Source organism: Trichomycterus rosablanca, chromosome 6, assembly GCF_030014385.1.
Source record: "Trichomycterus rosablanca isolate fTriRos1 chromosome 6, fTriRos1.hap1, whole genome shotgun sequence".
Lineage (NCBI taxonomy): Eukaryota > Metazoa > Chordata > Actinopteri > Siluriformes > Trichomycteridae > Trichomycterus > Trichomycterus rosablanca.
Window position 1 is genome coordinate 19,291,194 of NC_085993.1, and position 23,228 is coordinate 19,314,421.

At 38.3% G+C, this 23,228-nt stretch overlaps 1 protein-coding gene across 1 annotated transcript; it reads right to left on the minus strand.

The window, feature by feature from the left end:
• Positions 1–516: 516 nt before the first annotated feature.
• Positions 517–23,016, minus strand: arl8ba (ADP-ribosylation factor-like 8Ba). The gene is made up of 7 exons (XM_062996705.1): positions 22,776–23,016; positions 10,133–10,213; positions 8,551–8,624; positions 5,670–5,763; positions 5,047–5,114; positions 2,625–2,695; positions 517–1,487 (listed from the first exon to the last, which is right to left on the minus strand). The coding sequence occupies exons 1-7, from the start codon at positions 22,896–22,898 to the stop codon at positions 1,438–1,440; spliced, it is 561 nt and encodes a 186-aa protein (XP_062852775.1). The 5' UTR covers positions 22,899–23,016; the 3' UTR covers positions 517–1,437.
• Between the last annotated feature and the right edge of the window lie 212 nt (positions 23,017–23,228).

Below are 23,228 nucleotides of genomic sequence, written 5' to 3' on the forward strand. Positions count from 1 at the left end.
AATAAGGAGATAGCATTATGCTTGTTCTAAAACTATAAACATACAATATAACATTATAAAAACCCCATTTCTAAAAGCTGAATTTTTTTTGTACAATGCAACAAAAAAGAAGAATCTGTGATTTGTTCATTTTCTTGAATCTTAACTGATAAATGTAAAAAAATGTTTTTATTGAACAACCTCACTGTATTTTGTAAATATAAACAGAGTTTACCCCTGTGTTTCATCACCTTTCCTATTAATGGCTCTTTTTTAATGGGTTGGGAACTGAGGACACTAATTGTTGCAGTTTAGCAAGTGGATTTTCTCCATTCTTAGTTTATACGAGTCTTTAGCTGCTCAACAGTTCATGGTTGTTGTCTGATTCTCCTCTTCATGTTGCACTATACACTTTCAACAAAAGACAAAAAGCCAGGTCAGTCATTTTCAACGACTATATAAGAGCAGGCCAACAAGCTCTGTTCAGATGTTTACAGACTTCTAGCCATATAGTGTGCAATCAAATGACAAAACAGCTTTTGGTTAGATGTCAAGAATTTATTGGTCATATTTACAAAAGTGCACTGGTAATAGTAGGGTTTCAAATCGTTTTGCCTTTTACATACACCAAAGCAAAGACTGGGTTCATAATGACACTGATACAATAATCTATCTTAAAAGCATGCCTATTTGTTTCATTTTCTTTCAATTTCATACAGGTTCTTTTTTCAACTCACCCAATTCTGAGAGGACACACCAGGCATACTGTTCAGCTTCAGAGAGAGAGAGAGAGATCTGCTGCACAAGGCACTTTAAACTTTGCCATCTTTCTCCCATTTTACTGACAGCAAGACATCACCGAGTTAAAGGAAAGTCTACATCTAAACCTTTCATACATTCACTTAAATAGATTTCTGCTAATCTTAGTAAAAATGTTAATCAACATTTGTACACATCAGTCAAGCTGATCTGCTGACTTACTGAATCATTTCTTTGTGTTAAATATTACATACTTGTTTCTCAGGAATAAACATTTTGGCCAAAGAGAGGAAAGCGGGACAGGGAAAGAACAAGAAAAGAGCAAAAAAGGAAACAAAAACTGGGTGGTGGATGTTGATTGCAGCAGAAGCAGACCTTCACATGTAAAGCCTTCATTTTCCCACGATTTTGCAAACAGGGCTGTTTTGAGGGTGCAACCCACAAAACCGTTTAAGTGGTGTGTACAGGAGAAGACATGAGCATCTAGATTTAGCGATCTCCTCGGAAGTGGAGTCTGCAGGCGAGCATCTTTAAGCGACAGACTTGGAAGATGGACTCTGAGTTACTACTGGCACGGGTGAGATGTTTGGGAACAAGAAAGGTGGAAATAGTATGACGGGACGACTGTACAGTTTTACAGAGTGAGCAGGACAGGTGAGAGAAGAACATCAGCAGACAGAGCAGGAACACGTACAGCTTTCAGCTCCTCCGCGTTTTTGAGTGATGGATAAGCCACTGCAGTGTGATGTCTGGAACAAATAATTAAAAAAAAAAACTGTGAAAATCATACATCATACAGAACGAGACAAAATCCCAAACCCAATTATTAATATATTACGTCATGTTTTACACACTTGGTTACATTCATGACAAACGGTAGATTTATCGGTTCACAAGGTTATGTCGAACACAGTCATAGACAATTTTGTATCTCCAATTCACCTCCTTGCATGTCTTTGGACTGTGGGAGGAAACCGGAGCTCCCGGAGGAAACCCACGCAGACACGAGGAGAACTCGCAACCTCCACACAGAAAGGACTCGGACTGCCCCACCTAGGGATCGAACCCAGGACCTTCTTGCTGTGAGGCAACAGTGCTACCCACCGAGCCAAATTACTGTTTTAATATTGAATTGTTTTTAACATTGTTCAAAATAATACTGCTTTAATTACATGACACAACTGTGTTGTCTGCTTTTATTCAAGGTCCAACAGCTAAAAAATGATTTGTATAGAGAACACCACTAAGCCTGCCAATGCAGGTATCACATATTTGCACTAGGGAACCAAAACTGATGTTTCAAATTTTGTTAGTTTGACTATTTGATTCATTTGAGGTGGCAAAACTAACAAAAGTCATAGAAAACACATAAAAACAGAAGTGTGTGGACATGGTATAGTTACTTCAGGGAAGCGGATAAATCCCCTTATGAGAGTGAAACTAATTAAGAGAAGCCAGGTTTGTGTGTTGCAGGGAATAAAGGTTATTTCCCAAAGGAGGTCAGGGTGTTTATTATCTTAGCTGAGTTTCATGCTCAGAGCTGGATTCAGTCTCGCTTGTAATCGAAATAGCACAATAATGGTTTACAGTTGCAATCAGAAATGTTAAAACCTCTCCCAACCTTAAGAATTACTATGTGATGTGTATAGAAAGTATTAACAAAATATTCTGCTACTCTAATGGGGTATATGGGGAGCAGGTGCAAACTGATGCTGGTCTGACAACAAAGTCTGTGCTGTGATTTGTCTGATGTTTGAACAGTTACCATGGCTTATCAGGGCTGGTTATTAGTAAAAAACAATCTGACACACTTTCCATGCTCAGGCACACGTCGTATTCTATATATTCCTTTGAAGAACACACTGAGCCTGATCGTATCAGCTTACCAATGTTGTCTTTCTCTTTGCAGGAAATCGAGTAGCAGCATATCTCTCGGTCTTGAATAGCAGCCAAGTTCCTGACCAAGAAAGATAAAAGAAAAAAGATTGGGACGGGTTGTAGCAATATTTAAGCCTAATTTTCTCAAATCTCTTGTAACTGAATGGAAGTGAATCCCTGGATTCATGACCCATGATTCTGGATTAAGACTCAGAACTATAGGATTTGTATGTGAGGTTCAGTAGTGTGTCGTGACTTCCAGAACTGAGATTTTAATGGTGATAATTTACTGGTGATTTTCTACACCATTATAGCTAACACTAATTTACACAGCTAGCACAAAGAGAGGCTTGCTATTTATCCTAAAATGTGACTTGTCCCTGAATTGGAACCTTGCCCTTGTATACAATAGAAACAACATTGAGCAACTTTGCCTGTAACCAACAGATGGCAGTAATCACAATGAAAATCACAACATGTACGAGTTTTGTAATCTCAGTTCAACAAACACGCTTCATAATCTGATTCACCACATCCTTATTATCACATGATTTTATATTTTAGTTAAATTCCATACACACAATTTGTCTTGCCAACTGTCTTTTTTAAATATATGTATTTGTTATAGAACTGTTATACTACATATACATGGAAAATATCCATTATTCAACAGTATATAAAATTGTGAAAACACGAGCGCTCGGGTGGCAAAGTGGTAAATTATGGGAGCCCACTACCACTGTGATCCTGGGTTGACTCCCTAAAGGTGATATCGACCAGTGGGTGTTTACATACAGACATGATTGGCTATGTCTTGGCTATGTCTGTGGGCTAGCCGAGGCCACAGGATGGACAGGTATCTTTATCCAGTGTGTTACTGCATTGCACCCAGTGACTACGCAGTCTACGCAGACAAGAATGGCTAAGTCTTGAGGCTGAGATGGCCAAAAATGGCAATGGCAGCTTTCAAATGGTGCTTTATTTAGCAAAATATACATGGCTATGTTTGCGATGAAGATTTGTTTTTTGGCTGCTCCCGTATTTAAGGGTTTCCACCATGGATCATTTTGGTCTGCATACCTTATTTGGTACAGTGTTTATTCTGGGTTTGGGACTGGCACCAAGTGCGCAATAACAAGAACGCATCCCAATGGCTAGGCTGTTAAGCCCTTTGCCCTACAAAAACTAAGATTTCTCTGGACTCTTACATCTTTTTATAATATTATGTATGGTACATGCTAAAATAAACATTTTTAATTAATAGTTTGGCACAAAATGATGAGCCACAAGCCACCTTTGCAGAAACTGAGCATTTGGTGGATCCTTGTTTTATACTCAATCATGATTCCCTCACCTGTTACCACTTCTGTTTATAGAATGGTAAAGTTTTAAAACTGGAAACATTCCACAATAAACACTTATTCACACTTATTTTGCCTGGTTTCAACTTTGTGTGTTGCAGGCATAACATTATAAACATTTTTTACACACTTGTTTACAAAATACAATCAATTCAAGTCAACTTCAATTTGTACTTGTCAGTTAAATAAAGGCTCAAGCAAATGAACAAATAACATGTTTTTCATTTAAAAAAATTGTATAATTTTTTTTAACAGCACTATTGTCTGTTTTCTACATTAGGACAAAAAACCTTTACTACAAAATTGACATCAGAGGCCTTTTTACTGCCCAGCACACAAAGCTAGTGAAGAAAAACTAGAGGCCATTGATTTGAGACCACCAGAACTTGGCTAGCAATTCAATTCTCTCTTTTATCCAGTCACTAATGCTAGTGTTTGAAAGTTTGCCTTGTTAATGTGTGCCTATTTCTTGATGTGCCATCCCTTATGCCAAGTTCACACTACATGACTTTTCAAGTCGTCAGGTTGCTGTACAGTTCACACTACACAGCTTTCACAGTACACGACTGATCGGTGATAAGGGGTTTCACACTACACAATGTATCACCAACTGGAATCGCAGGTGAGCTTCTCTGGTCTCCCAAACTACGTTTTGTCACGTCCAAAAATGCACGTCAAGTAGAGATCAAAGTTTGTATGCTGATGTGCAGCGTAAAAGCAAGTAGGAAAAATGGAAACAGCATGGATTGTTCTATAGTGAGTTGGAGGTTAATAAATATTTTTTGCAATGCAACGTTGGTGTTTTGTAGAGAACGATAAGGTCAGAAATACTGTATAAAACTTGTGTGTATGCCGATGTATTCTGATATAAACTACATTATGCCCCAAAAATCGTGTAGTGTGAACTAAGCATCAGACGACCAAGTATTCTGGTTAGAATTTCAGCAATTTCAAAGGCATCCTGTGTACAAGAACAAGCTTGAACAAGCAAAATAGAGCACTGGATGCTTGTGATGAAACTAGCATAAAGTCTGTATTAAAGCTGCAGAGGTTGAGCTAGGTCACTTACATTTTTTCAATAAGCTGTTTCTCATCCAGGGCATCAGGTAGATCCCTCTTGTTACCAAGAACCAATACCTGAAATACAACATTTTAACATTTACCAGCTTGCTGAAGAGAGCCTGGAGAGATAGAGGTACGCATTGGAGCAAAGAGAAATGAACGTTAGCATGTACGTAAATGAGAGGGAGTGTTGGTGGAAGGTGAAGTTGCAAAAGAGATGATTTAAACTACTTGACACTGAGTGGACAAAGTAATGGAGAGTTAAGCAGAGAGGTGAAGAAGAGAAAAGAGTGCAAGTAGAGAGGAGTGGGCAGAGAAGAGTGGCAGGAGTGATTTGTGATAGAAGGGTATCTGCCAATTTGAAAGGCAGAGTCAACAAGACAGTAGTGAGGCAAGCTATAATGTATAGCTTGGAGGAGGTGGCACTGACTAAAAAACAGGAGAGGGAGCTGGAGGTGGCAGAGATAAAGATGCTGTGATTTTCATTGGAAATGAAGAGAAGTTAATTAGAGAGACAGAGAAGGTAGGATGTTTTAGAGACAAAGTTAGGAGGAGAATGAGAAAAGAGAATGTTTATGGATGTGGTGAGGGAGAACATGCAGATGGATAGGGTGACAGTGTGGAACTTACAGGGATTCCCTGTAATTGTGGTTTGTCTAATAAATTGTGCAGCTCGTTCCTAGAGGCTTCAAACTTCTCTCGGTCTGCTGCATCCACCATGTACCTGTAAGAAGAGTAAGAAACGTTAGTTGTTTATTAGTTGTGCATAACTGCAGGTCACACAGCAAGCAAGTTTACATGTAGTACAGTCAAAAGCTTCAACATGCCTTTTACTTTATGGCCAATAGTAAGTGGACACCCATCTTGTTCTCTGGGTTCAGGTGTTTCAGCCACCCCAATGCTAACAGTGCTTTAATTAGCCACACTGATTGCCAGTTACCTGGAATAAATCTTATGCCTTCAGCTTTGGGACAACATTTCAGGGAAGGCTCTTTTATAATTAAGCATTAAAGTCCATAAATACATGGTGTGATGGATTTGCTGTAAAAAAAATAATAATGGCCTGCAATGGCCTTTAAACAGCTTTGGAATAATTGAAACATTGATAATAAGCCAGACCTTATCGTCCAACATCAGTACCTGACAAAAATTCTTGAAACACATTGACAGACTTATGGAAAGTCGCCTTGTTAGTAGAACAAAGATATATGATATGTTTGTTTATTAGGATTTTAATGTCATGTTTTACACTTTTACACAAGGTTCATCAGTTCACAAGGTTATATCCAATTTGAAAAAGCCGGGATGCCCCTGCGTCGGAGCGACAAGGTAGCCGTCACGCTGTTTAACCTCCATCGCTCGACTTCTGATTTGGGGTTTGGACAAAGAAGAAGTCTATCGAAACAAGCCTCCCACTGTGGAAGATTTGAAGGAAAACATTCAACGTGAAAGCGCTGCTATAGGGGATATGCTTGTCTATACGTGCCGCAAAAACGTAAATCACTTCCAACATTGCATGTAATGCATTCGATGACACATACATCAAGGTATGTAGAGTATTTTTGGTTCAGATTGCTTCATCCTAATGGGAGTTGGCTTAAATTGCAATCTACTCCAAGCTGTACTACATTAATGCACCAAAACAAAACACAGTATTTCAGTCCAAGAAGTGTGGTATTCATGTCCTGTCCTGGTACAGGTCCTCACAGTCAGAAAAGACTTCCCATAAATTAAAAAAACATGCTGAATTCCATTCTGGAACAGATACAGGCTGCAGCAGTCCAACCATGAGCAGGGTGCTTGAAAATACCTGTTCCAACCGGCAGTATAATTTGCTACTTCATTGCAGTTGAACTTTGCTTGCATCATGTGTTTTAGTAATCTAAACAACTAAAATCGATTGTCTGTACAGCCGCTTTAACCACACAGCAAATTCGGTGGAATATTGCAATTAGTGATTATTTCTCATAGTGGCACAAAACTGCACTGCTTAGACCAAAATAAAATCAATGTAATGCGTTTTGTTTCAGCACATTCAAAGCAGCACAGAGTGAAATGTAGTACACCTGTGACCTGATTGCATTTGAGGCTGATTTTATTTCATTCTGACACAAATTCAGCATTTCATATTTTTTTTAAATGCAAATTTATATGAATCATTTTTCCGTTAAGCAACGTGAAATCATTGAAATAGATCTTTAACTTTTTTGTTTTGGCACCATGATAGTGAGCTGTGCAACAAGCTAATTGTCAGGTTTTCACATACATTTGGTTGTAAACTATATTTATTTATTATTTATCATGTTTTACACACTTTGGTTACATTCATGCCAGAAGAGGTAATTACTGTTTAATCAGTTCAAGTCTTCAATGTCAAACACAGTCACGGACAATTTTGTATTTTCAATTCACCTCTCCTGCATGTCTTTGGACTGTGGGATAAAAACGGCATTCCCAGAGCAAACCCACACAGACACGGGGAGAACATGCAAACTCCACACAGAAAGGACCCAGACCACTCCACCTTGGAATTGAACCGAGGACTTTCTTGCTGTAAGGCGACAGTGCTACCCACTGTGCCGCCCGGTTGTATACTGTATGTTGTAGCAGTCCTGTGATTTTACTACTGTAAACATTTATTGTGGATTACAGGAATGTCTGCTGGTCTATTTTGTTTATTAGGATTATAACGTCATGTTTTACACTTTTGGTTACATTCGTGACAGAAACGGTAGTTACTCGTTACACAACATTCATCAGTTCACAAGTTTAATGTCAAACACACTCATGGACAATTTAGTGTCTCAAATTCACCTCACTTGCATGTCTTTGGACTGTGGGAGGAAACTAAAGCCCCCGGAGGAAACCAACACAGACACCGGGAGATCATGCAAACTCCACACAGAAAGGACCCAGACCGCCCCACCTGGGGATCGAACCCAGGACCTTCTTGCTGTGGGGCGACAGTGCTACCCACTGAGCCACCGTGCCGCCCCTGCTGGGTCTAAAGCGTACTCGCAACAACTTTGATTATTAATTTGGAGAGTCTGGAAAGTTCTTTTGCTCTTAATGGCGTATGGAGATTGACCATAATATATTTCTGAGTTGTTGGGCCCATATTAGAATGCTAAGGCACTGAGGTCCATCAGCCAAGGGTTCTGAGTAGTGCCTGAAACTGAAAGTGAAAAACCGATTGTGCTTTTGCTGTTTGGGCTTATAAATTATGGAACAGTTTGCCCTTAGATATAAGACTCACTGGAAAGTGTTATATAAATAAATGGTTACTTACTTGGTCAAATTTACATATTTAAAAATGTACCATACCATAGGATACCATGTAGTGAAAGGGTACTTAAGGACCCAACAAATATTGTACCATTAAAACTAAAGTAAGCAGCATAGGAAAGGATTGCAGGTAGTGATGTTACAACACATCATGGTACCATAAATTTCAGTCACTTTATTACAGCATGAACATTGGCACAAGACATAAGCGTATAGAATCACTCACACAATGGCGTTTACTCCTCGACAGTACCGTTCCCACATGCTCCTAAACCTGGGCTGCCCTCCTATATCCCAAATCTGCACAGAAATAAAAATGAAAAATCAATAATGCTTAATGGTGCATTATACAGGGTTATAGATCATAGATTCATTAGCCACTTACAACTGGAATGGTGATTAAAGTGCACACAAAGTACCATGTTTGGGAAATAGTCAACTAGGCTACATTAAGGTAAATATTAAGTTATATATTGTAAGCAAATTGATCCAGCAGTAAAAACGCATACTATGATCTGCCGTGGCGACCCCTAAATACAGGAGCAGCCAAAATATTTTTTTTTAAATAATACAGTATGTGCATTATTACAGACCAGTGGTAAATAGAAATATTAAGTACACACCAATGAAATCAATAAATGTGCAGAGGAAAGCTTTTTGGAGTTTGCAGTTTACTATATATAATTTACACTAAAGGTCTAGCTCCAACAAAACATAATGCGTTACAAAAAATGCCCAAATGTCTTCATTCAGTGATGAAAACAACCTAGCTATTAGTCGAAATGACTTTTGAGATGCAAACAGTGATGTTTACTAGTTTACTAGATTTTTTTTAATGTAAGGATTAGTGTCATAGGTCAAAACCAAATTGAGATATATAAAAATAAACACCAGTCTATTGCATAAAAAAAAAAAAAAATGCAATTTTCTTTATTTCATATAATTTTCATGTGAAGCTGGTTGATAGAACAGCTGAGATATCTAGTCTGATCTCAGACGTGGTAGGCTAGCACATCTGACCACTGTGCTACCACAGCACCCAACTGCAATTGACTTTTAATAAGCATTTACATTAAATAAGTCTTAAATAAGTAAAACGCAGTAAAATAATTGTTAAGGAGCTGCACATGGGTGGAGGAGATCTCATGGATCAGTGCGTCTTGATGTAAACCCAAAGACGCAAAAACAAAGGCTGGTGTGTCCGAGTGTTCTTTCATTTTTTAGATGTGGTTGTTGTGAATGCCTAGCACCTGTACATAATGTCTGGTCTAAAGAAGAAGGATCTTCTGCATTTCAAAACATCTGTGGGCTTGTGTGTTAGCTAACGCTGCTTCTGTTGAGACACTCAAAAGAGGAAGACTCAGTGGGACCACACCTTCTTTGAAGCGCAGAGCAGTGTCCAAGGCACACCCTGAAATCAGATTTACTGAAGCAAACTAATGCACACAGATGCCATGATGCTGCATGTATAAAAATACTGAAGACAAGACCGTGCTTTTATTTTTTTTGGTCTGATGTATTTCTGGACAGTCAAAGGTAGTCTGTTTTATAGATTTTTTGTATTAATTAATCAATTAATTTTCAAAAAACAAGCAGGGCAATAGACTGTGTTTACACAGGGCAGTGAACTGTGGTTCATGGTTTCTTCAAAGCCAGTCCAGTACATGTTTAAACATGATAGAACAATATTTGCTTTACAGTATTTTTAATTGATTATTCCATTCAATGGGCTGTTAAAATATCACATGTAGGTGAACACTCAAACACATGAATAAATCTTAAGCGATTTAAAAAAAATAATCATTTACCTTAATTGTGACATTGCCTTTTGTGACCTTTCGCATGTTGAATCCAACTGTAGGAATCATATCTTCACTGAACTGTCCTGACTGAAAAAGATGAGAAAGTAAATAAATGAAATATATATATAAAAAAGAAAAAAAAAAAAAAAAAGAAAAAAAGCACTTCTTTGTTGGGTACATTTTTAACGCGATGCTTTAATAAAGATTCAGTTCAAGGTCTGTGTTTTTTAATGATTATTTAATGTAAAACTGCAGTGTGCTTTCTCTTAAGCTCATTCAAGTAAACAAAACATAAAGCATTGATGTACTGGGTTACCGGGGTTAACAGCAGTCTCTAAAAGATCAGCAAATATATGTTTGGTGTGCACAAAGTCCTGAACTTCAGAGAAATCTGCCTTTGTAATCAAACCCACAAGAGTGAGTGGTTTTCTTAGAAAACACCTTAGTCCTTTTAAAAACTGCAACGAGAGAAGGTGTTTTAACGATAAAAACATTGGAACAATGGTGTGTGTGTGTTTTTTCTGACATTGATTAATAATACCTAATGCAAAAAGACAATTCATGAACTGTACAATTCAAGATGATCAGATCAAAATAAACTATACATTTTAAATTACCTAATTCAACTGTTCAAAATAAGAAAATTCACGTAGGCAAATTACTTCAACATCTTATTTACTACATCAACAAAGCACTTTATATGAAAATATTTATTTCTTGTATTTATTAAGATTTTTACGTCATGTTTTACACACTTTGGTTACATTCATGACAGAAATGGTAGTTGCTCATTACACAAGATTCATCAAGTTCAATATCAAACACAGTCATGGTCAATTTTGTATCTCCAATTCACCTCACTTGCATAGTCTTTGGACTGTGGGAGGAAACCGGAGCTCCCAGAGGAAACCCACACAGACACGGGGAGAACATGCAAACTCCACACAGAAAGGACCCGTACCGCCCCACCTGGGGATCGAACCCAGGACCTTCTTGCTATAGTCGACAGTGCAACCTCATATTAAAATAAAACACATTCTAGTTTCACACAACTGTACTATACATACAGCTGCTCCCGTATTAGGTCACCAAAAGTGGATCATTCTGGTCTGCGTACCCGATTTGACAAGGTTTTTACACCAGACGCCCTTACGCAACCCTCCTTATTTTACCCAGGCTTGGAAGCGGCCCTTAGAGAGCATTGACAAAGGCACCTCCCAATGACTAGGCTGTTCGTCCAAAACCAGACATAGCCAATCATGTCTGTGTGGATGCCCAACCAGCTAGTAGCACTGCTGAGATTTAAAAACCTAGATCTCAGTGGCAGCAGACTAGCTTGATTTTCTGCTGTATTACCCAAAACAGCCATTAAACATAACAAGTAAATCACTAAAAAAAGATCTATATACTTTGATTAATCATTTGATTATAAATGGTAAACAAATTTAAATGAAAGAAGAGTTGAGCGTTTACTGTGCTGCTGTATTTAAAAAAATCTGCAGCATTTACAACTCTGAATACATTACATATCAATCAATCAAGAAACGAGATGGCTACAGCAAAAGTCTTATTTGCGATGTGTGATTTAATTTTTCCGAAATGAGCTCGTAAGACCCTAAAAACCTGACAAGACTGTTTGTAACACTATAACACTACACGATACTATTAAGAAAACACTAAAACAAAAATGGCAGAGATGCAGATTCTGAGATTCTCATTGGAAGTGACAAGAATGGACAGGATTAGGAATTAGTTTATTAGAGAAACAGTGCAGGTAAGATGTTTTGGAGACAAAGTGAGGGAGGAGAGATTAAGATGGTTTGGGCATGTGCAGAAAGGTATGAAAAAGGTGCTGAGTATGGAGCAACCAGGCAGGAGGAGGAGAGGAAGGGCATAAAAGAGGTTTTTGGGTGCGGCAAAGAAAAAAACATGTAGGTGGTTGGGGTGAAAAAGGAAGAAGTTCAGGACAGGACAAGATAAATGATTCCCTGTGGTGACTCCTAATAAGAGAAGCCAAAAGAAGATGAATAATGTTGAATGGTATTTGTTGTGTTTACCAAACATTTTCTTTCTACCTTTCTTTCTGATGCTATTCTAGTGTGATAAAAATAAAAAATTATTACGGGATATTCCGCTAGCACACCGGCGCCGAGATTCTGAACTCCTCAGTTTGAAACTCTGTGTTGCCACCGGTCGACTGGGCATCATCTAGCAGGCATAATTGGCAGTGCCTGCAGGGAAGGATGACCGGAATATGTGGTGTAAGGACGCTGTGTAAGGACCCTGATTGGTGCCTGTGCAGAGTGCCTGGGTGGAAAAGGGTTCCGTTAAGGGTTGCGCGTGGGTCGGAAGGGGATTAGGGATCCCCTGCAGCGGAAGACAAATTGACTACGCTAAATTAGGAGAAAAAAATTGTTATATTATCTTTTTCAGTCTTAATGATTTGTAATAGACTTGGGGAAATCTTTTTTTTTTATTAGATTTCCTAAATTTTAGGAAACGTTTAATAAACCAAATCTTCGATAATGATTAGTACAGATCCCATACTCACACTGTTCCACACAGTTAAACCCAGCCTGCGGGGGAAAAAAACACAGCCAGAGTTCTGAAATGTCCATTTTAGATCAGCGACACGTCAGATGCACTGTCCTGTTCCTCTACCACTACTGAACTATTGTTGCTTTAACGTGACATGTATCACACGACCACAGGCGTCACCTGATCTGCATTGCTTAAGTGGAAGTGGGAGAGTCTTGTGACTAAAAGAAACCCCTGCACTTACTCTCAAATACAAACACTCTAAACAGTGTTACTATAAACAGAATAAACATGACACTAGACATTTGGATATACCACAACTAATAGTAACTCCTAAATGTGACTTTTTTTTACTGCATCAGTATAACATTTATAAGGGAAAAACAATACACAGAAATTTAAACTGAGCAATCACTTACAGCCATGTAAATGGAATAGTCCTCTTTCTGGTGTTATTGTCACTGTTATTTATTTTTATTTGCTTCTGTTACTGAATTTATCACTCAAGATAAATGACTCAAGATTAACAAAACATTAATACAAAAACTAATTTAACCCATTCTAATCCCACTTATCTTGAACCTTACCATTACACTTAAGCAGTCATTCAGAAGTTTTTACTTCTACCTCAGGAACACAATGCCTAAATCTAAAGAACATCCATAAGAGGTTGTTTCTATATATAAGTCTTAAAACTATTAAAACACTGTGGCGCCACCAAATCAAAACATGAGCCATTATCTCCAAATAAAGGACACATGGAAGATTGCAAATCTACCCTGTCCGTGAGTTAAGACACAAGGCAAAGATCCAATATGCATAATCGAGAGTCTAGAATGGCTAAGAAGAAATAATTTAAGTTCTGACGTGCATATAATCTATAGAAGACACACCTGAATTACTGAACACTGACAGTTTTTACAGTTCATTCACATGCAGTTTTGTATAAAATGTATTTTAAAACAGAAAACTATGGTTAAATTAACGATGAACTTAATAATATTGCGGAGCTACAAAGCCATAACAAGCTGAGATGATGAAAATTGCTATATGAAACGCAAACCCAGTTTTCCCATTTCACATCTTGCTAGTCACCATCATGCTTTATGGCTAAATTAAACAGTTCAAGTTTTTTGTGAAACACTGAGAATCCGTTTCTTTGCACCATGTCTGTGCCTTGCTTCTGTCTGTGTCACAGTTTGTATCACTGGTGGCACTTCAAGAAGGTCAGCAGCAGACTGGGTCAAAATTCAACCCGACTGAACATTCGAGTGAAGTGACAAGTGGTAAAAAAAGAGCGTTAAATTTGCACAGCCAGCACAAAAGCAGTTTTGCTGCGCATCATGTAAATGCAGCTTAACTATGGATATTTAAAATGTCCAACCAGCCAATCAAATTAGAGCTGCGTCATGTAGATGATGGGGACGGAATTTGGTGGAATGATTTATCCTTTCTTTGACCTTTAGCAGTCTGGCTATTCCCCTTTCTGATGAACAAGGTATTCTCACCTGCAGGACTGCTGCTTTTTGTGGACTATTTCAGATAAAATCTAGTCACCACTGAGTGTGAAAACCACAGGAGGTAAGTATCTTCTAACATACTTAAACCACCAAGTCATCGAAGTCACACACCTAGCAGCCAATTGGTTTGTTACAGTTTAAGATGTTATGGTCACCAACTCTTTCAAGGAACCAGTTAAATGTGACCTTATCTCAGTTCAATCAAAAATCAATATCATATCATCAGTATCATAAATAATAAATTAATAAATTTTCTTTTAGGTCTACTGGCAAATTTAAGTTTTTTTAAGAGCAACGTAGCCATATGATTAAAGTTATACAACTAGCACATGACCATTTGGTCCATTTTATTTAATCCATTTGTGGCATTTAGCAACTTACAACTGTGACCCGAAACAATGCAAGCAACTGGGGGTTAAGGGCCTTAATCAGGGGCCCTAACAGTGGCAACTTGGTGGTAGGATTTGAACCAGCCACCATCTAATGATTCGTCTAATACCTTCACCGCTGAGCTACCACTGCCCTTGACATGTCCTGTTGCAGCAATTCAGATATTTATGCCTCATTTTAGCATGAATAAAACATCAATAACATATGTTTAAAGTGGTTTAGAATTAGAATTTAGATTGTATTTCAGTTTGTCAAAATTTATACATCCCTATTGTTTGTATATTTAAATAAATAAACAAAAATACTGACCGAAAAGGTGTAGTCTGAAGCTTTAGCTTATTTTGACTACCCTTTTTAAGACTCATACAATTCTTTCAATTCTGTGTATAAACCTGTGTTTAAACGTATATTCAAAATGTTACAGTAACAACTAGAAGTTGCTTGAAAAATCGAATACATAGTAAGCTTATTTTTCTAGATTTTGTTAATTTCATACACAAACAGCATTTTCATGTGATGTTAATTAATGTGTGATGATGCAAAAGCTGGATTCATAATTTCAATCACTAGCTGAGAATGTTGCCTTCTTTTTTGCCCTCATTTGTCAAAAATGAATCAAATTCAAATGAAAGCCAATATTTACAGGCTGTCTCAGACTGGCACACACACAGTGTTAACAGTAATACATACAACTTCGGGTATTTATCATTAAATTTGCCATTAAAGTCCTCTATTCTATTCTTGCTGACAGTCTGATCAGTTTCTGTCTGCACTGACATTGCTAGTCAGCTGAAAAACAGTTGCACAATTGTGATTTTTTACTTATCCTTGTCACGTGACATTTATGATTTGAGTCACATGCTTAGATTCATTTCAAAGGAGGAAAAGAAACACGAAACGTAAAGAGAGTCATATGCTACTCTCATAGGACTTCTGATTTCACCATGGAAAGAGGCTAACATATGCTCCTTTTCAAACACAGACAAATTTACTTTCACTTTATCCAGATCTACGGACTGGATGGGTGTAACTAAGATTTACTGGTAAGATTTCATAGCTTGGTCCAGGCATTGCTCGAGTTTGTCTCCCTGTAAAATGTTTGCAAACAGGTAGAACCCGTAAATCATCATGCTCCAGAAGAGCAGCTTTAGGCCTTCCAAGAAAATGCTACAGTAAAACAAACTTTAGGTTATAGTGAAGTTATCCACAGGCTTACTCTGAATACCACGGACTGCAAAAAATAAAAAATTATTAATGACCAGAAATCACTGTTAAAAAAGCCAAACAGTCTAGCCATTGGAAGGTGCACTTATCAGTGCACTTTCAGTGGCATTCCATACAGGAGCTGCCGAATCCCCAGGATCCACCTTAATATAATCCACAGTAGATATAATAATTCTTAAAATAATAATAAAAAATACTCATCAATTTATGTGCCATTATTGTTGCTAATTGTGAAAAAGGGTTCCCTTGTTTACATCTACATTACTAATCTGATCACTTCTAGATGTAGGCAGTTATTTAATTTTGTAATTAACATAAACAAAAACAGTTGTACATTTAAATGGAAGTCCGGTAGATTTTAGCCCAGTTGGTAAGTCATTCACTGCAAGTATAATCTTAATTATAGCTCTAGTATTGTATGTGGTTTGGAACAAATCCCTTTATTAACACCTTTAGATTAAAACGTGCAGTGTGGCACCGCAATCTAAAGTGGCAACACACCTCTGCAGAAAGTTCCAACTTGCGAGTTCGAATCTCAGCAGAGCCAACGAATTTGCCATATTTAAAGAAGGAAAGTTTAGACAGGGTCTCTTCCCGTTGCAATATGCCAGTGGTTCTCAAACTGTGGTACGTATGCGAAGCAGCACGAGGTGGTACGCCAGATAATCTCGAAAAAGTAATTACATGCACCAAAGAAATAAGTAATTTAATAATTATAAATAAAAAAATATGAAACAAAATGTGTAAATTACTAATAAAATCTGTTTCAAAGTTCTTATAATTCTGTTTTAATAAAAGCAGTTTAATTAAAACAAATTGTATTAAAACTAATGTGTTTTTAAAAATATTCGGGGCTACGCAGACACCGTACTTCATTACGTCTATACTTCACGTTCACGGTTTCCATCTGGAAATTTCCGAAACGTTATCAGTAGGTCTCTCGCTTTTGTCAGAATCGATGGTTGAAAATGAGTGCTTCCAATAACACTATTATATCGTGGCTGAAGGTAGCAGATGCCAGGAGCAGTGAGTTTGAAGCTCACTGATCTCGTTCCTGACATCACAAGGCTGTGCTCCACTAAACAGGCGCACCCTTCTCACTGAAATGGTAAGTGGTAACTGAATATATATATATACACACACACCTAATTAATGTGTGCCATATGTGGTTCTGTGATGAGAAACACAGGTGGTACTTGGAAGTTTTGGTTTGTTAATGGGTTGTACTTGGTCTAAAAAGTTTGAGAACCACTGCAATATGCTATCTCACATTTTGTTTCAGGTGCCTGAGCGAGTGGGGGGGGGGGGGGGGGGGGTGTCACATGAAGCTTAGCATGGTTCTCTTTATTTGCAACACTGCTCTGTGTGAGGAACTCAACATCGGCAGGTGACCGAAAGCGGCCAGAGATTGGACACATGTCAGAGAGGCCGCATATTAATCCGGCTCTATTTGGTCAGATCAGGGGTAGTGCAAGAAGCAGCAGATTAACAATCGGGAATGGAAATGACTAGATTGGGAAATAAAAGGTGACAATTTCATTAAAAAACAGGAAGCAGAGAGGACACTGTAATTTGCAACTTGCAACCATAAAAACTAAAATCAATATTTGCCGTTAAGGTAACTGGCCCTCCTAATACTATTTAAGCATCAATTAAAAGCCACAGCTTAGTACTGGGCGTCCCTTTATGGCCACAGTTTACTACTTCTAGGATAATAATGCACTATGTCACAAAGGACATGTCTTCTTTAACTGAATGCTCCATGAACACGAGTTCAGTGCATCTCAACTGCCAGTCAGCCACCAGATCTGAATCTGATAAAAGCATCTTAGGGGTGTAATAGAACAGAAAACTCAAATCATACACATGCAGCTGACAAATCTGCAGCAACTAGGTAATGCCATGGATGAAGCACTATGTGGATTCAACGACACAGAATAACAAGTATCGACAATGAATCTGGCAAGGAAATTAAATTCACATGCTCTCCCTCACAAGTCATCTGAGTGTGTGCTTCAGTGAAAAGGTTAAGATTTAAATTAATCTGACATTTTGGCATGGTCAATTTCCCAGTTGTGCCAACTTGCTTTGTACTGTGCCAAATTTTAAGAAATTCTAAAATTAACAATTCAGCTTTTTGGTTAAATTGTTATGACTGTATGATCTGTCATGAAAGAATGCTCAGATGGTGTGAGGGCAAAAATACACTAGCTTACTGCCACAGAAATCCAAGGTTTGAATCTTAGTTGTGTTACTGGCCCATTAGTGTCGACACCAGGGGTCGGCAACCTTTTTTGTACACTGTGCCAATAAAAAAAAATTTATTGAAAATGAAGTACTCAGTGTGCCATGGAATACATTAGTCATATAACACAAACAGTTGATGTGTATGTGACATAAACCAATTAATCAGCTAATTAAACTTACATGTCAGTGTGATCCTTGTCCCTGACTTTCTCTGCAAAGATGATCTATCTGTGGTGTATATGAGGTGACTTTGAGCTGAACACAGTTCTCAGAGTGGTCTGCAGTAAGCCTGCTTCGTGAGGGGTTGAGGATGGAATTCATGTGTGAGAAGATCTGCTCACACAGATATGTTGATCCAAAGACTGACAGCATCGCCAATGCAACCTTCTTCAAACAGTCATATTTTTCTGGCAGTGATGTCCAACACATGAACAGGGACTGTGCATTTTCTTTAGATGTTTCAAGTGAAGTCCGCAGTTCACAGAACTTCATTGTCCACAGAGATGAGCTCTGAAAGTCAATCAGCTGCATTTCAAAACCATCAATGCCTATCCATTGGAAAATTGACAAGTCCATGTCTTTCACACTAAGTTTGTCCGGATGAATGAGAAAGGAAAACATTGGTCCATGTGTCTGGAAATCTTGGAATCTCCTGGCAAATTCCAACTCAAGTTCTCTCATGTACATGGAAATGTTGGCTGTTCTGACTGAATTTCGAGTGGAGATCTCTCTCAAGTGTTTGAAATAGCGAAATGTCCCCTTTTCTATATCTTCTGCAAAAACTTTAAGCTTGGATGTGAATGACTTCCATGTCTCAAACAGCCCCATGACTGTTTGTCCAGCTCCCTGCATGCAAACATTGAGTTCATTCAAGTGTGATGTAATATCAGTCAAAAACATAAGTTTCTCAAGCCATCTGACATCTTCCAGCTCTGGGTAATTCTGGTCCTTGTCAACAAGAAATGCCTTGATTGCATCAATGCAGTTCACAAAACTCTCAAGCACTTTTCCACTACTCAGCCACCGGACACTGGAGTGAAGCGGGATGTCTTTGTATGCACAATCCATTTCATCAAGCAGTGCTTGGAACTGCCTGTGAGTTAAGGCAGAGCGAGCTCGCAGAAAATTCACGATTTTCACAACCGTTGCCATCACTGTGTTAAGATCAGAATTCGACATCTTTGCACACAGATTTTCCTGGTGTATTATGCAGTGAAATTTAAGAACAGGGTGCCCAATTTTGTCTTCAATTATTTTGACGAATCCTTTTTGCTTTCCCACCATTGCGGGGGCGCCATCAGTGGTGATTGCAACGATTTTTTGAATATCAACGGCAATCCTTTCAAAATATTCAACAAAGGTTTTAGCCAAGTCCTCACCTTTTGTGGTGCCGTACATGGGTTTTAAACAGCATAACTCCTCTCGTACTCCAACAGAGTCACAGAATCTGGCCACAACTGCCAAACGAGGCAAATCATTAATATCCACGCTTTCATCAAGCGCAACGCTAAACACAGCGCAGTCCTTCAGTCCGGTCACCTGCTGCTCCCTGATATTACCCGCCATATCTGTGATACGACGCTCAACTGTTCTTGCTGAAACAGGCACGTCTTCAGTCCTAGCAATGATAGTGTTTTTGTTCGTCAAACTATCAAACAAATCACTTGCTGCACAAAAGGCTTCTTTAATGTATTCTCCATCAGTAAATGGCTTTCCACGTTTAGCAATGCACTGAGCTATCTTGTAACTTGCAAGTGTGGCATAACTTTTACCATTGCTTAAATTTTGAAGAACACTCGTCTGTTTATAGTACCTTGAAATTGCTCGTTTGATTGATTCGTTTTTTTCAGCATCATCCCTAAATGAGCTTTGGTGCTTTGTCTCAAAATGACGGCGCACACTTGATGTGCGACTAACGACGCTTTCACAGCATATGGCACATACAGCCCGGTCTTTTTGTTGAATAAATCCATACAAATCTGTCCAGTCTTGTTGAAATGAACGAACATCCACTTTTGCGCGTTTAGCAGCCATATTATACTAAAGTTCGCATTGAAAGCCGACTCACTCCGACACCTTGATTACCTTAAACAAGCATAAATCATTCCACCTTAATTGGCCATAGGAGGAGGTGGCGAATGGAGTTAAGGTGGAGTAATTTATGCTTGTTAAGGTTAATCAAGAGGTAGGGAACGAGGCATAAAGTGTAGGGACGGATCCAACTAATAACTCGCAGCCCTGCACATAAAATACACTTTTTATGTGCAGGGCTGCGAGCGTGCCAGGCAAACGTGTATCGCGTGCCAGCTTTGGCTTTGTGCCTGGTCTACACAGACAGGATAGGCTAGGTCAAAGGGTGGACACCAAACAGCCTAGCCAATGTGGTTTGCACTTGTCAGTGCGCTCTTAGTGCCAGTACCAAGCCGAGATAAAAATAAAGACTGGTGCATTGGGAAAAGCATCCGGCATAAAAACAGTGCCAAATCAGGTATATAGAATGATAGATTGTGGTGTCTTTTCAATATGGGAGCAGCCAAAAAAAAGAGGGGGGTGATCTGCATAACAATAGTTATTATACTTATTAGTTCCTTTTTCTTTCATTTCGTTTCCCCCACATAACATTGTTCAATACGCACTGCAAATTTTGTCAGATCATCAAAGCCAACTTTGTTCTGAGCTCCAGTAAGTTACAGTAAGATCAACAGCATTCGTTTCTTTTCACTGTTCTAAACATGTTCGCTAAATGTAAACACTGACATATAGCATTACAATGTCAATGTTTATATTTAGCAAACATAATACTGTAAATGAAGCTTTTTGTTATAATTACTCTCTAAATATAATCAAACATTTGACCAGATCTACTAAAAAAAATGAATAAACAACTGCCAGCCAATCAGACACAACCATTTTTTTATGGCCAATGTACACCGACTAGGCATAACATTATGACCACTGACAGTTGAAGTGAATAACACTGATTATTTCTTCATCACGGCACCTGTTAGTGTGTGGGATATATTAGGCAGCAAGTGAACATTTTATCCTCAAAGTTGATGTGTTAGAAGCAGGAAAAATGGGCAAGTGTAAGGATTTGAGCAAGTTTGACAAGTGCCAAATTGTGATGGCTAGACAACTGAGTCAGAGCATCTCCAAAACTGCAGCTCTTGTGGGGTGTTCCCGGTCTGCAGTGCTCAGTATCTATCAAAAGTGGTTCAAGAAAAAAAACATGGGTAAACCGGCGACAGGGTCATGGGCGACCAAGGCTCACTGATGCACGTGGGATGCAAAGGCTGGTTCGTGTGGTCCAATCCAACAGACGGGCTACTGTAGCTCAGATTGCTGAAGAAGTTAATGCTGGTTCTGATAGAAAGGTGTCAGAATAGACAGTGCTTCGCAGTTGCAGGGCTGTTTTTGGCAGCAAAAGGGAGACCAACACAATATTAGAAAGGTGGTCATAATGTTATGCCTAATTAGTGTATAAACAAAAATCAGAAGCATAATAGTGTACAAGTAACAAGTACTATTAGATCCCCATTTGAATAAGGCTTGGGAACTTTAACTTCAGACCAGTAAAAACAAATAAAACATGCCCTTGACTGTTCCGGATGGTCTCCTCGTTAGGACAATGGTATCATATCAATATGGTTGCTGACACCATAAAACAAAATAATAAAATACCATTAATCTACTTTTAAATAAAATCATGTAGCATTTTATTCAGATCAGTTGGCCTTTGTGGCTTAGACAGACAGATTTAAAGACAAGACTTTGTAGCTGGAATGTGAGGGGGTCTGTAAATTATCTTATTTTAAGCTTCTTCTTGTCAGTACTAAGGTAAATTAAATGCTAACAGCAAATAAACAAACAAACAAATAACCCACCATTCCCTTATTTACCTTACATTACATATACTGCAGTTGATTGTTTATCTATTTGAGATGTTTACTTGATTTGACACTTTTACAATAAATAGGCAAACAATACATTTGTAAGTCAATAAAATTACACCTAATCAAAAAATAAACAATATACTTATAAAAAATAAAAGCTAAATGACATGCAGTACAAATGACAATACTAATATTAAACGGTATAAGAATAGCTGCTGTTTACTATCCTTTATTATTCAGGGATTTTAGCTTCTTGCCTTAACCTGATGTTTTGGTCTTTTTTGAGAAGGATGTTTATTTTGTTAGCACCTCTTAATTCTAAACACAAAAAGACAAAATAAAAGATAACATTTACAGTCGTTTGTACTCTAGATTTGTCCTGATGTCTGAAAGGAGTTCTGCCAACATTAACCAGTTAGCAGCATGACACAGTGTCAACTAATTAGGCAAAACCTATGCTAAGCTAACTAGACAACATATGCTCTGTTTTGTTATGTATACATTAGACGTTATATTTGAATAAGTGACTCTGTAAGCTAATTTACAGCGTAAACGTACATTATCACGATATATGTATTGCAACAGGTAAAATAAAAGACAAGTGGCTAGTGTCTAGGCCAAATGCGAATTAGCAAGTTAGCTGAACAGGCTAAGACGAATAACTCCATACGGTGGTAAAGTTAAATGCATTTACCTGTTTATATTTAACAGGCTTTACACATATAACTAAAGAAATTAGCTAAATGAAGTACAAACCAACTCAATGACCACTTTAAACCAGCAAGTTAGCATTATTTAGCTAATTCAGCTAGCCGTAAAGCTAAGGAAAACACTCACAGCTATCACGTTGACAAACGTAGTTTTCCCCGAATACTGCAGTCCAACCAACGTTAACTCCATCTCCTCCTTCCAAAACAGGGACTTCACCCAGTCCAGAAAGCGGTTAAACAGTGCCAACATGTCTGCTACTGAACTCAATCCAACAGTTCAGTATTGTTCAGCTGCTTAGTGTGTTTCAGCACAGAGCCAGTATGAGCGGCTGTTGTGTTTGGGAGGAACTGCTGCTGCCTGTCATATGACCCTGATCCATTACTCACTGCTGCTGCTAAACACACACACAAACACACACACACACACACACACACGCACACGCACACACACACACACACACACACAGTAAAAACACAATTATGTTTATCCGTGAATTCGTTTATCTCTTTCAAAAGCTTTTGCCAAAAACGCTGGACACAAGACAGGAACACTTGGACAGGTGCCAGTCAGTCACAGGAC

What these genes read in the sequence shown, in the direction of transcription:
- arl8ba (XM_062996705.1), bottom strand. Translation starts at nt 22,898, where the DNA reads ATGTTGGCACTGTTTAACCGCTTTCTGGACTGGGTGAAGTCCCTGTTT. An exon ending in CGTTTGTCAACGTGATAGCT is followed by an intron (nt 10,214 to 22,775) that starts GTGAGTGTTTTC and finishes CATCTTTTTCAG; the next exon opens with TCAGGACAGTTCAGTGAAGA. An exon ending in CGAGGAGTAAACGCCATTGT is followed by an intron (nt 5,764 to 8,550) that starts GTGAGTGATTCT and finishes CTCTTCTTACAG; the next exon opens with GTACATGGTGGATGCAGCAG.